The following is a 14,972-nucleotide window of genomic DNA, read 5'->3' as shown; positions in this document are numbered from 1 at the left end:
TGGCTGAGTCAGTGAAGTGTCTGACTTTGGATCTCTGATCAGGCATGATGTCAGGCTTCATGAGATCATGCGCCACGTTGGGTTCTCCACTGACGGGGCAGAGCCTGCTTAGGATTCTCTGTCTCCCTGTGTCTCTTGCTTTCCTGTCCCCTCTCTGTCAAAATAAATAAATAAAACTTTAGCTGGCGGACCAAACTGTAGGCAACGATAAGGGCTTCACCTGAGCAAAATGGGAACTGACTAGAACCTGGGCCGTCCATGCAGAAGAATCAGACTTGAGTTTTATCATACCCCTTCAGAGCCCTGGGCTGGGAGTGAATCGTGGAGGAGCGCTTGCCCATAGAAGACGCGGGGAAAGCAGGTTGCAGGAATCCGCTGGGATGAGTGATGCCAGAGGTGGTGGCGGCTTAGATCAGGAGTGTGGAAGGGAAGGTTGCACAGCGTGCAGGATGTAAGTTGTTGGAATAACTGAACAGACTCTCTGGTCGGTTGGTTGTGGAGTCTAAGACAAACAGAGGACTGGGCTCTGAGCCCATTCGTTTGACCCGGGTAACTGAAAGTTTGGAAGTCCACTTATTGAGATGGGGAAGACTGTAGGAATAGCTCAGAGTCTGGGGGAAGGCAGAAGCAGGAGTTGGGTTTCAGTCAAAATTCAAGATTTATTAGACATCTTAGGGGGAATTTTGATGAATCCCCTAGATACACTACGTAGGAATTCAACGCAAAAAATTATCCATTTGTACTGAATTTATCCATTAGTGAATAAAGCCATTGTGTAACTTTTATTTCAGCTCGGTCATTGCTTAAAACATGGTAAATATTTTAATACCAATCACGTGCTGCAGAATGAAGTGAAGTTCCAATCAGACAAATTGAGTTTAAATCCTGGTACTTCTGCTTTACTTATCTAAAATGTTGGAGGGATTACTTCATATATCAGAAGTTTTTCTTCCTTATATATAACAGACAAAAAAATACATTCTTTTTTTTTTTTTTTTTAATTTTTTTTTCAACGTTTTTTATTTATTTTTGGGACAGAGAGAGACAGAGCATGAACGGGGGAGGGGCAGAGAGAGAGGGAGACACAGAATCGGAAACAGGCTCCAGGCTCCGAGCCGTCAGCCCAGAGCCCGACGCGGGGCTCGAACTCACGGTCCGCGAGATCGTGACCTGGCTGAAGTCGGACGCTTAACCGACTGCGCCACCCAGGCGCCCCAAAAAATACATTCTTAATTAGACTGAACATTAAATAGTATACAGATAAGAATCTTCATACAGTACACAATAAATATAAATTCCCTTCCACCATACCCTATAATTTCAAATAAAATGTCTGGATAGATGGCATGGTTTTTTTTTTATTATTATTTCCAAAATAAATAAGTACATAAATACCTTCATGACTTGAAGAAGCTGTTATCATAAAAGGCAAATGTGAGTTTAGGACACTAAGCTTTGGCTAATGGACTGAAAACCTATTACAAGAATTTCATGTCCATACTTTTATCGACTAAGAATGACAAATTGTAAAATGTATCAACTCATTTAGTGAGCCCGAACTCATTTAGTGATCTGATACTGTTTTACACTTAGGCTGGTCTTCACTACTGAATCTTTTATTTTTTTAAAGTTTATTTATTTATTTTGGAGAGTGAGAAGCGGGTGGGGCGGGGTGGGGGGGCAGGGAGTTGCAGAGAGAGGGAGAGAGGGAGGGAGGGAGGATCCCAAGCAGGCTCAGCATCATGAGTGCAGAGCCAGACATGGGGCTGGAATTCATGAACCATGAGATCATGGCCTGAGCCAAAATCGAGATTTGGACACTTAACCGACTGAACCGCCCAGGTGCCTCACTTCTGAACCTTTCTTACCATAATTTTTCTTACTCAGCTATCAAGACACATTGAGATTCATATGTGAGTTAAACAATTTATAGCCAATAGAGGTTACTCAATAGCACTAAGTGGAACAATGTGTTATATTAATATTTAAGAGTCAACAGATATTGAAAGAACTTAAAGAAATTCTCTTGTGTAAAATTTCCTTCATTCAGATGTTAAACTCTGTTCAGAAAGCCATAATTTTTCAGTCACTCGAATGCTTAATTCTTAAGATCCTAAGGCTATTTAAATAGGATATATTTTATTTGTAAATAGCATCTCGAATTAATAGACTTGACTGAGTATTGCACTGAATCATATTGTGAATTTGAAACTTTACATGTGAGAATACTCAGGCTAGCAAGAAACATAGAGAAATAACATTATTAACTGATAAGAAGAAAAACAAAGTAAAGTTACTGAGTACAAACTATGCACAATTTATGGTACTAAACGTGTCGCATGTTAAATCATACTGAATTCTTAGGACTCACCTATACTGGGAACTGTTTTACAGATAACAGGATTGAAGCTTAAGGGAAGTTAAGTTCCTAAAGTCAGGAAGTGATTGATCTGGGTTTTGAACACATCAGTCTTTTACTCCAAAGCCTCTACTCTCTCTTCTGTATTATGCTGTGAATGGAAAACTAGATCTGAATGAAACAATTAGCTGTCTGACCTAGGTTCATTCATTTTATTAACTCATTCCATCCACAACTTCCTTATCTGTAAGTGCAGTACAATGGAATAGAGGCCTATGATGAGCAGTAGCTCTAAGTTCACAGAAGCTTTGTTAGAAACCACCATCTACTGGTGTCATGTGAAATTGAGCCCCAGTTTTATTAGGCATAAACATCGTAAGAAAGCAATCATAATAATAATAACGGTAATTTATTGCTTTTGTGTGAGTAGGAAAAATGTGAGCAGTTCTCACGTAGATGCACACAAGGAAGAAGGTCAATCACAGTGAAAGATAAACAAGAAATCGGGCATAGGGACCTAGAATAAGAGTTCAGAATTGAGACATTCCAGCAAACAATTTGCAGATTCTGCAAAAACAACACCACTCATGGAACTTGGTACGCTCATGCCTCAGGAGATTTTATTTCTTGAAATGCACTTATTTATATCACTTGCGAAGGGACATTTCTTGTTAGGGAAGTAAATTAACCATTTAAAATAGACGTTAGTTGGAAAATAGAATTCCTTTTACAGAATTTCACATTACTGTCAACTTTTCTAAAGCAGACCTCTCAGATGAAAAGAGAAATGTATATTTTTCCCCCTGACGATTTGTTATTTATGTAGTGCTGACATTTCTCTTAAAACATTCTGCATTTCTATTTTTTGGACCGCATCACTCATACAACACGCTCTTTTGTGTGTGCTTTGTCTCTCAACGATAATGCTAACCGCATTAATATAACTGCTTATTTATAAGATGGTCTTCTTTAATGGGCTCTTAGCTCTTAGAGGGTGGGGAATGTATCATATTAATTGTTTAATCCTGGGTATAGAGCCCGGTGACTGGGTGTAAAAATAATCAATGTTTATAGAAAAGAAAGGGAAGGAAGTTGGTAATTGACCTCCGGATACCACAATGGTTAGTCTATTGTCAATTCAAATGGTTGCACAATCCCAGCGCATTATGTAAGTTTGATCATGAACCCTGTAAACTATTTGTATTTAGATGGAAATGATCTTCATCAAATGATGTTCAAGGTCAGTGAAACCAGAGTGCTTCATCCAGGCAAGTGGTCCTTGGCAGGGAAGTAACTTCCCAGTGTAAGGTGTGTGTTTCATACTGAAGGGAGTAATGGTGCGTAACTCACGTGTAATGTTCAAATTGTATGTATTCTCAGGAAATGTTTCTCCAGGAACATAACTAGAGTAGCTGTTTCTTTTTTTTTTTTTTTTTTTTTATTATTTTTTTTTAACGTTTATTTATTTTTGAGACAGAGAGAGACAGAGCATGAACGGGGGAGGGTCAGAGAGAGGGAGACACAGAATCTGAAACAGGCTCCAGGCTCTGAGCTGTCAGCACAGAGCCCGACGCGGGGCTCGAACTCACGGACCGCGAGATCATGCCCTGAGCTGAAGTCGGCCGCTTAACCGACTGAGCCACCCAGGTGCCCCTAGAGTAGCTGTTTCATTTGTACAAATGTATGGATATCTTCGCTTGTTGGGAGTCACTAACTATTCCCTGGATATGCAGTGGCTTCCCCACATTCACTGTGTTAGCACTGAGGACACAGAAGGACCACGTTTCTTAGGCAGGCATTTAAACATACAACTTGATTATTAATTCAATCAAATTATGGGTGATGCCTATTATCTTTATAAATAGATATAAAAAGCATATATATGTGAAAGAAGCATTGATGTGGAAAATGCTACAATAACAAATCTTATTATAAGAAAGAATTTTGAAATAACTTGCCAGGAGGGTAATGACCTCAATTAAATTTTATGTGAAATAATAATTGGTGATTTTAATAAAGGAACTCTACTGCAAATGGCACATTTGATAATATAATATCTTGGTAGTTTTTATTTCACTTTGGCTTGCATTTATATTAAATAAAAATCTTTGAGATAATCAAGTAAGATTTATAATTTAAAGAGCTTTTTCTTTCAAATACTTAAATAGATTCTAAATAGTTTCAAATTCAAAAGGATATAGAAGAGTAATCTTCTTAGAGATATTTATTCTATCAGTGAAGGAAAATAATGAAATATAAAACGTGCAGTGAATATTGAAGTGATCAGAACTCCAAGAAGAGAGAAATTACAAGCCCCCGTACTTAGAAACATTTCAGGGAAATAAACATTTTGGGTGTATATCATATGGAAAACACTAAATTGAATTAATGCTTTCTGTAAGAATATAATCTATTCCTATGTTTACATGTCCTTGTGTTTATGGATTTTTTTAAACAAAACTATTTCACGATGGTTACACACTCTTCTGAAAATGCTTCACATAAAGCACTCACAGGTAGTTTTGAGTTGAGATACCCTCACAATTCAACTAGGAAAAGCTTTTTGTTTCTATCACTACAAACAAAAATTTTCTCTGTTAAATACTGTTGAAATAAGCAATACTAGAGGGCTGCTGTGCACGCTTAAACACTACATTTAAATTAAGTTTCAAACTCGCAAAACCTACGTTGTGATGCTCATTTCCTTTAGCCTTGAAAAAAATCCCCTGTGCTGATTTTTCTGTGGCATCATGTGTATTTTAACCTGGTTCTGGATGAAGCCTGTCAGCCACAGGGAAGGGTTGCATAGGCTTTTCTGTTATTTACGTGGTATAGTTTTTCACAGTTGGTGCTCAGTATCATTATCCAAAAAAATAACGAGGCCAGCTTGGAGTGAAATGAACAACAATCAGTGGAAGGCATGTTTGAGGGGATTCAAGAGACACGTTAATAACCTGGTTTAAAAACACCAAACAAGCTCACACTGCCCACGTATAAAATATTTTCAGACTCACTGACATTCACCAAAGACTGTATTTCGATTTGGTCCCACCCTGCCACATTTTGCATCAAATTACATCTTCTTTGTGTTTTGGGATTTTACCAACTATATTTTGAGGAAGCATATGGCATTATCCCTGCCATAATAAGTTCTCTGTGTGGCTGAACAGGATTTGCAAATATTTTGCCAAGATTAATAATTAACGTGTGATGACCAGTGGGTAAACCTTCTAGGGCCCTCACTATTCTGGTGGCTCTTCTCTGGGCACACTCTAATCTCTCCTTCTTAAGACATGCCATCAGAAGCAACCATAATATTCTAGATGTAAACTGAAACATGCAGAAATTAATGCCAACTTTTTTTTTCTCTGTTGTATTCTAAATATAATAAAGCTATAAAGTCTGCCTAACGCTAGCTAACCTGTTTAGTAATCCCATCTCACTATTGGTGTATGGAATTCGTGGTCATTTTCTAGGAGTTTAGTCCACTCTCCAGGGAATTTGATCATCACCCTCTCTGTGAAATGCATCTATCAGAGTTACCATGGCTATGACCACGGGAACTGCCAGTGGAGCTCAAAGTGTCAGGTCAGTTAGGAGCAACTCAAATTTCTCTCCTGGGAATTTTCTAGTACATGTACTGGGTAGTTATAGTAACATTAATAGAAATATCAGAAAACCACACCATTCTCTACCATTGCAACAGAGAAAAGCTCTGTGCTCAGAGATTTTGCTTTAACAAGTTAGGCAGTGAATAGGCAATCTAGTAATTTGTCCTCATTTTTTTTAACTTTATTTTTTTTTAAGTAGGCTCCCCACCCAGCGTGGGGTTTGAACTCACGACCCTGAGATCGAGTCTCATGCTCTACCGACCGAGCCAGCCAGGTGCCCCGTCATGTGGAACTTTAAAAGCAGTTTCTAAGTGTGTAGATATTAAGAAGTCATGCATTGTTCTATTTCCAGAAAATAAAACCTTTGACTCTTTAGAGCGGCATCAAATGTAAATCAGATTTGTTTGATGTGATTTCTTCAGTTATAAATAAGCTCGTGTGATGAAGAGGCCCTAAAAATAGCAGCAGACAGTGATAATATTTAAATGAGTTCTTGAGACCCAGTGGTGATCTCCCATTACCCTCACTACTCCCTAACAATATGTGCGCACGCACACACACACACACACACACACACACACACACACACCGTGGAATGTGTAGAGTAAACTGGGTCCATTGTGCACTGGGGTGGCTGGACTGTTATAGCCCTTTTTCGCAATGAATTACACTGAGGGCTATGTAATAAGACTGAGGGCTATTTTGTCCCCCAGAGGATATTTGGCCATGTCCGAAGATACTTTCTGTTATTAAAACTAGGTGAATGCCTCTGGCCTCGAGTGGGTGGAGACCAGGGTCGCTGCTGAATATCCTGCAGTGCCCAGGAAAGTTGCCCACAACAAAGAATGGTCTGGAGCAAAATGTCACTTGTGGGAAGGTTGAAAAATTCTGAATGAGACACTTAAGCCCACAACTGAGCATATCGAATTGCTCAGCTGACTGAGGCACCAGCTGACTGTGGCAGTCTGTGAACAAATCCCATCGTGAACCAGACTGTGTTCTTTGGGAGCTGTAGCACCCCTGAATGAATCCTTCATTAACCTTCAGACACGTTTTTGTCTGAATTGCTGTCTCATTTGGATGGTTTACTATTACTTGATAGTCACCAATGTGTAGATTTTTCCCCCTAGATTGTCATAATGAATTCTGCTATTTCTGCCTCTCGCTTCCTGCCAGGCTTCCCCCAGCCTTACTGAAGAACTTCTATCTAACTACAGCAGTGACCCCTTACTCTTCCCTCTGCCTCCTGTACCCCTCTCACATACACCACTGTCCCAGTAGTGCATATTTTTAGAGCTGTCAAAATACTCTGTCCGCAAAACAGCCTCACCTTGTTACTCACCTCCTCTCAAACCTTGAATGGCTGCCCGTTGCCACCCTGTTGAAAAGCACGATCTCCCCTTTCAAGCAGCAGAGCAAACCCTGTGTCACCTGAGCCACTCAAACTTGCCCAGCCTCTTTTCTCCTCTCCTTAGTTAGGCATTGCCACTCTATCAACACTGAGTTCCTTGTTTTCCGCACAAACCATGCAGCTCTCACCTTGGTGACTTTATTTCAACCTGCCTGCATGTTTGCAGTTTTTTTCCTTCACCCTTCCCACCTCTCCAATTCCCACCTGGCTCATTTACTGTTTCTTCTTGGAAACTTCTGTAATCTTCCCAGGTAGGGTTCTCCTGCATTAGCCTGTGGATATTTCCATTACTGTACTTCCCAGGTTGTTTTAAAAGCAGCCTTTTGTGTTTGCCTGTGGATTCCATGGCATTGCAGACTATGTCCTATTCATTTCTATGTTCCATGACTTCCTGGACAAAGGCCCAGAAGACATTGTACCTTAATCAGTGTAAAATGATCAAGTGAAAGAGTGTCTATATTTGTCTTTGTTGCAAGTGAATTAAATTGGTCTAAGGGGAATAATATGCCCTAATTTATTTATACAGTAATTTTAGAATTACTTTATCTACAACTAATGTATGGTAATCATTAAAAGAAAGTTAATTTATCTGTTTTTTTTTTCTTTCTTCTCTACTAACCTATTTGTTTAGGTGGGTTCAGATTACTAAGCATTCGAAGAGCTGTAGATGTTAAAAAATGCCATCAAGGCCACCTGGGTGGCTCAGTCGGTTAAGCGGCCGACTTCGGCTCAGGTTGTGATCTCTTGGTCCGTGAGTTCGAGCCCCGTGTCGGGCTCTGTGCTGACAGCTCAGAGCCTGGAGCCTGTTTCAGATTCCGTGTCTCCCTCTCTCTGACCCTCCCCTGTTCATGCTTTGTCTCTCTCTGTCTCAAAAATAAATAAATGTTTAAAAATTTTTTTAAAAATGCCATCTATTTCTAAGTACTAGCATTGTGTGAATTCCAAATTTGCCCACGGTCCAGGACATGACTGAGTATAGAGGAAACAACTGATAATATCAGTAATAGCTAATGTGCACTGAGACACTGCTATAAGTCAGGTTCAGGTGCTATGTTCATATAATTTTAGTAAGAATAAAATATGTGTGAGCATTTTGAAAATGATTGTATAACCAATAAAAACATTGTCCTTGGACAATGGCACTATAGTGGATGGACTTCTCTAAAATGTAAAGTATATTTGCCATTTGCCTATAAGGGAAGAATAATAGAGTCAACCTGATTATTTTAAGGCTTGGGAAAGTGTATGCATATAAGCTGAAGGCAGGGCTTGAATGCGGTGTTCAACTCTTCCTACGGAAGACATGGTAGGATGAGGCTGTTCTAAAGGGCACACCTTCTAGATTGTGCCAGTTCCCAGTGGAATCTGAACCGGGAACTGATTCCAAGAGTGGGAGACGAGCAAGAGTCCGTTTTGAAACCTGAACATTCCAAAGTGTTTGTTTTCCCATTGGCCCCCAGGCAAGCGTTTAACTTCCGTAAGGAGAAAATCATTTCTGGTTTAGGTCTCCATTATTATTATTATCATTATTATTATTATTATTATTATTATCATCATCATCATCATCATCATCATCATTTTCCTAAGTCAACCTTCTTTTGAAACATTTCAAATATCTTTCCTAAATTGATAAGTCAGGGGGAAAAGAAAATGTTCCCTGTATTTTATGGGCTGCCTTACCGTACCCTTGGGAATCCAACCATTACTTCAAGGAATGCTGTGTTGTCATCACTATGGCGGGAAGTGGAGAAATGGTCAGTGCATTCCAAGGCAGGATTTTGCACGCTGACTCACCAAGGGGATGTGTCCCTTAAAGAGCGCCATCACACAGCTCCCCTGGCACCCATCAGGACTCACTGGGGCTCCCTCGGAATGCGTGAGCAGCCCCGTCGTTAGGGGCTCGCCAGGCCGACCTTGCGTGGACCTCTGCTGTGGAGGCCTCTGCAAGCGTTTCTTCAGACAGCTCACCTGGGAAAGCAGGGCCTAATCTGCATCGAACAGGAAAGACATCACTTTCCCTTGCCTCGCAATAGTTGTTGACCCTAATGACTGTCTAATTGACCATAGAGCGGTTCAGTAACGCTGACCTCTTCTTACCTGCAAAGAGGGACTTGAGCGGGATTGATGGAGTGGAACCTTTCACGGCTGCATTGAATTGCCAGGGGCCTGCCTCGCCAGGGTCGGAGCCGGGCTCCCGGTGAAACGCCCCTAATGCGATCAGATCGCTCCTGCAGGTCAGGCGCACGCTTCCAGTTTGTCTCCCTTTTGCACTTTCAGTTCCAGTTTGACTTGAAGACTCATCTGCTTCTTTCAAATAATTGAGTCTAACATGATATGTCCTGTCTCAGTTTTGAAGAAGGACGGCTTGGTTTATGCCTTGGACATTTTGGATTGAAACCTCACTGGCTTACCTGAGCGATAACCAGTTTTCTCTCATCATTGTCCTTTTTTTTTTAACAAAACTGTATTGAAATACCTGTGTCACAACAGCTGGACTTAAATCTAAGTATGGTATTAAAAATGACTCCTTAGAACATCTTAGAAATGTATATTAGATATATGTATTTTTTAAAAAGAATCATAAATGCATACAGGTTAACATAACACCAATTTTAATTTTGAGCTGAATAATGAAAACTATTACATGACAGAGGTCCGTTGCAGTTGGTTGGAGACCAGAGAGATCAGTGTCTGAATCCCACCTCTGCTATCGGTTGTATAAGCAAAATCTTAAACTTTGTTAGACTTCGTTTTCTTACCTTTAAAATTGTGGTAGTAATGTCTGCCCACTGAGATAAAGGATAAGTAAAGCAATGAGTAAAAGTGCTAATATCAATACTTGGCAAATAGTAAGGTCTGTGTTATAGATTGGGGCACCTGGGTGGCTCAGTTGGTTAAGCATCTGACTTTAGCTCAGGTCATGATCTCGCAGTTTGTGAGTTCAAGCCCCACGTCAGGCCCTGTGCTGACAGCTCAGAGCCTGGAGCCTGCTTTGAATTCTGTATCTCCCTCTCTGTCTCTGCCTCTCCCCTGCTCATGCTCCCTCTCTCTCTCTCTCTCTCTCTCAAAAAAAATAAAACATTAAAAAAAAAAGGTCATAGATATTATGATTATTAGAATGTTCTTTTCTGTTCTTTTTTTTTCTTTTTTGTCCTGAATAGATACCTAGTGATATGATACCTCTGCAGTTATTTACAGGTTAAGAAACAGCTTGATAGAAAAATTGTTTCTTACAGTTTGTTCTTAACTTCCTAGCTGGCACCAGCTTCCTCAGTCTTAGTCACAGCAAGAAAGCCACCACTTTCTCTGATACATTTTACAGCCACATCTCTCTCTTTCATCTGCTGCTGCCGTTCTATCTGGCCAGAGGAGGACAAAACTGTGACATTTCCGGTTTCCCATGCTGCATGCAGGCCTTCACTAAATCTGGAGAGGACAGTGAAGAAGAATCTCTTCTATAGCTGAGATGCCTCCCTTGGTAATTACAGCAAGGTTCTTTCCACCTGACCATCATTACCCACCTGTTGTGTGTTTGTTTTAATGTGCCTTTCTTGTTCCAAATGGCCCTGACAAGTTCACCATATTAGTTTACAAATACATTTAAGAACATCCTAACATACTTCAAATTGGAATGTGTACAGATCGTGATTTTTTACTGGGCACTATTCAATCAAATTTTAATTCAGAAAAGTTCAAACATTTACACAGTAGACAACATAGAATAATGGACCCTACTTCCCAGACCCAGTAACTGTTAAGATGCTGTCAATCTTGCTTCTTAGGTGCTCCTTACTCCAGCTCTATTTTGCCAAAGTCTTTTTGTTTTTAATTTTTTTTAATGTTTATTTACTTTTTAGAGACATATCGTGAGCAGGGAAGGCAGAGAGAGAGAGAGAGAGAGAGAGAGAGAGAGAGAGAATGGGAGATCCAGAATCCAAAGCAGACTCCAGGCTCTGAGCAGAGCCTGATGCAGGGCTCGAACCCACGAACCATGAGATCATGACCTGAGCCGAAGTCAGACACTCAACGAACTGAGACACCCAGGAGCCCCTTAAAGTATATCCTAGACATCTGATTTCACATATTTCAAATTTGTGTTTGTTGCCTGATAGTGTCCTTTAACTCCTTTCTCTTTCATTTCTTGTCAACTGGAAAATAGCTCTGTAGTCTACATTGAACCTAAGATCAAGTTTTTTGTCAGTAATATTTTTCTTTACATTTTGAAAAATGAATGTTTAGTCAGGAACAGTATCTGTCATCTTAGAAGCAAATTCATGAATACCAGTCAGTAATCATTACATGGGCTTATGGTCACAAGTTCCTGTGCCAACATTATCTTTATGATTATGAAAAATAAAAAAAAAGAATGTGTCTCTATGTACATACATTAAATATTTCTCCTTTCTGTTTTCCAAGGAATAAATTGGCTGTTAACTTTATCCATGCCTGTATTTGAGAAAGAGATAAAAAAGTTTCTCCTCTCTAATATCATTCATTCATACATGCCTTCATTTAACATCATGTATTCAGTTTTTTACAGGTCTCTGGTTAGTGCTAACCATAAAACAAACAAAAACAAGACTTGATCCTTAGCCACAAGGAATTTGCAGTCATATAATAATGAAACTCATTAGTATAGAGATTGTGTCCCAGGGTGCTAGACCAGTAGGGTTATGCACCAGCTGTGGTCCATGAAACAGTATTTAAAAATAAATAAAGACAATTCTAACATCATTTATTACATTTCTCCCAGAAGTTGTGTAAACATAATGGTTAAACAATCAGTAGAAAAGCGAAAAAGTAAACCAACGGTCCAGTCTGCATTCTATAAAAAATGTCTCTAGTATGTGTCCTATCTCCTAGGATACCGTATTAGTAAATATTTGTTGAAGATATTACTGAATAAGTTAAATTGATTTTAGTTATTAATTGTGTTGCAGTGCATAGATATAATCTAAGACAATCTAAGGAATATAGTTTAAAATATATCCATTATTAAACTTTGCTTTACATTTGCATAAAATTAACATAAATCAGGTGATTCCATATAAGAATTATTTATTATGGAAAGTAATATCCGCATAGGCATTATAGGAGTAAGTTTGTTTGTTTTTTTTATTTATTTATTTTGAGGGAGAGCACAAGTGGGGGAGGGGCAGAGAAAGAATCTCAAGCAGGCTCAGCACCATCAGAGTGGAGCCCCGGTGCAGGGCTTGAACTCACAAACCATGAGATCCTGACCTGAACTGAAACCAAGAGTCTGACTTAACTGACTGAGCCACCCAGGTGCCCCTTAGGAGTATTAGAGAAAACCCTTAACCCCAGTGAATATTTGAGCAGCTCGAAATAAACCAAGCACATAGAAAAATACGGAGCTTTCTGTAATTTCCCATCTTACATAATTTAAAATATGGAAAGTGTATGCTAAATATCATAACCTTTGTGAAGCATAAACTACATTGTATTATAGTACAAGCAGGGAGAAATAGCCACCATTTAGAAGAAGAAAAACTTCCTGAAAGAGTTTGAAGTATAGATTCTTTGAACAGTAGATGCAATTTCAGTATGGTGAATATTCTAGTATATTCAAGGACTCATGGATTTCTCAGGAAATAACAGAAGTCTTAATTTTACTAGAACATGGGCTCACGAAGCTAAGTGCTGAATAATGATATCGGAATGATCATTTGAGATCTTTTGTGAAGGGCCCCAAATGCCCCAGGATGTAAACAGTATAGAACAATGAACAATTTCCAAATCGGAGGATGGTGTGTTTGAGCCAGTAATTTTAGAATTCTAGTGAAGTTCTCTGGAGGCAATTAAAAATTCAAAACAAATTATATATATATTTTGTATGTATATATTTTGTATGTGTGTGTATATATATATATTTTGTATGTATGTATTTGGTATAACCATATATGTATGGTTATATATATATATGGTTATATATATATACACATGTGGTTATATATATGGTTATATATATATATATATATATATATATATATATATATGGGATAGACCATATATAAACCATATATATATATGTATGTATATATATATATGTGTGTGTATATATATATATATATATATATATATATATATATATACACACACCAAGAGATACACCAAGACCCTAGGGAGGGAGTAATTATAATAGGTTGCACAACTCTTGTTTGTTTCTCAGAGTAATTGAATGCAGGATTTGCAAACTAATGCTTACAGCATTCCGCGGGCCCACAGGTGGTGTTGCTAATAAATCGTCACCTGCACCTTCGTCATACCTGTTAGTATCACTCATCTTTCAAACCTTGACACGAGGCCATGATTTTTCACTCAGTATCTCTTTCCTGACTGACCATATATGATGCTCAGCTAACTTACTACACAAGTCCCCCATCCAAGGAAGCTAGTGGTAACTGGAATGTAGCACATGGTCCACTCACTTGAGCCTTGACCCCTTACCTATGACATAGGCCCATGACCATGTGTTAGAAGGAGAAACTTGTGTGAGTCTACACATTGCTGTGTGCACTAGCTGTGTCACTGCCCCCAGGCTTGCTCCAGTGCCAGGGTCCTTTTAAGTGTTGCTTATCTGTTCACACTGTATCGGGTCAACATTGTGATGGCTGCAGATTACACAAATAAGCAAACAAACAAAAACTGGCTCTGTTGCAATCCACAAGCTCCTAGTTTTGATCCCCAGTGGAAAGACTACAACCTAGGAAATCTTGTATGAGGCACAGAAATAACAAAATTGGAGGAGAAGCTGCCTAGAAAGAGAATATGAGTCTATTTTGATGTGTATTAATAAAGTAGACAGGTGGAAAGAGCAGATAGGCCATTGGAAATGTATTAAAAGCTTGGGAAGAGAGATTAAATATAGTTAAGTGTCATAAGTCTGGTGATCAGAATTGCAATGACAGGTAAGGGAGTGAAAACAATAAGGGAGGGGCGCCTGGGTGGCTCATTGAAGAATCTGACTTCAGCTCAGGTCATGATATTGCGGTTCGTGGGCTAGAGCCCTGGGTTAGGCTCTGAGCTGACAGCTTGGAGCCTGGAGCCTTCTTCTGATTCTGTGACTCCCTCTTTCTCTCTGCCCCTCCCCGTTTTGTGCACGCACGTGTGTGTATGCTCATGCGTGCAATCTCTCACAAATAAACATTTAAAAATACGACAAAGGACAAAACATATATAGAAGAGAGTATAAATTGTGGAATATTGGCTGTTTACTAATACATAGTGTAGGAAAAGCAGAAATACTGGGAATTCATAAGAGAAAATGGAAATATTCAAAATCATGGTTTCTGGTCAGGCTATTAAATGTTCATCACTATTTTCACACATCCTGATTTAAATTTCCTACAATGTGATTGCATTTAAAAAAATGCTACAGAGCATTGAGAAAGAATAAGACATCACAATAACTAGGTATTACATTTTTACACGGTTTTAAATCTACACAATGAAAATTTCATTTTGCGGCAGACTATGATATATACCATAATCCAGTATTTGCCTTTAACTCAAATTGTTAGCATACTTGGAAGTAAACTTCTAAAAAGCATATTTAAGTTATCTATATAAC

General features: G+C 39.0%; 1 protein-coding gene and 1 long non-coding RNA gene across 4 annotated transcripts in view; one reads left to right on the top strand and one right to left on the bottom strand.

The window, feature by feature from the left end:
• LOC144615989 (uncharacterized) overlaps positions 1–13,685 on the bottom strand; it is a 38,023-nt gene extending 24,338 nt beyond the window's left edge. The window contains 5 exon segments of the mRNA XM_081795419.1: positions 7,510–7,714; positions 9,239–9,349; positions 9,479–9,688; positions 10,644–10,740; positions 13,608–13,685. Coding sequence (XP_081651545.1) covers positions 7,510–7,714; positions 9,239–9,349; positions 9,479–9,688; positions 10,644–10,740; positions 13,608–13,685 — 701 coding nt within the window.
• The window catches only part of LOC132691500 (uncharacterized), a 1,565,096-nt gene that overhangs the window by 626,381 nt on the left and 923,743 nt on the right, over positions 1–14,972 (top strand). The window lies entirely within an intron of this gene.

Source organism: Panthera onca, chromosome B1 (assembly GCF_046562875.1).
Source record: "Panthera onca isolate mPanOnc1 chromosome B1, mPanOnc1 haplotype 2, whole genome shotgun sequence".
Taxonomy (NCBI): domain Eukaryota; kingdom Metazoa; phylum Chordata; class Mammalia; order Carnivora; family Felidae; genus Panthera; species Panthera onca.
This window is presented reverse-complemented; position numbering and strand designations above follow the sequence as displayed.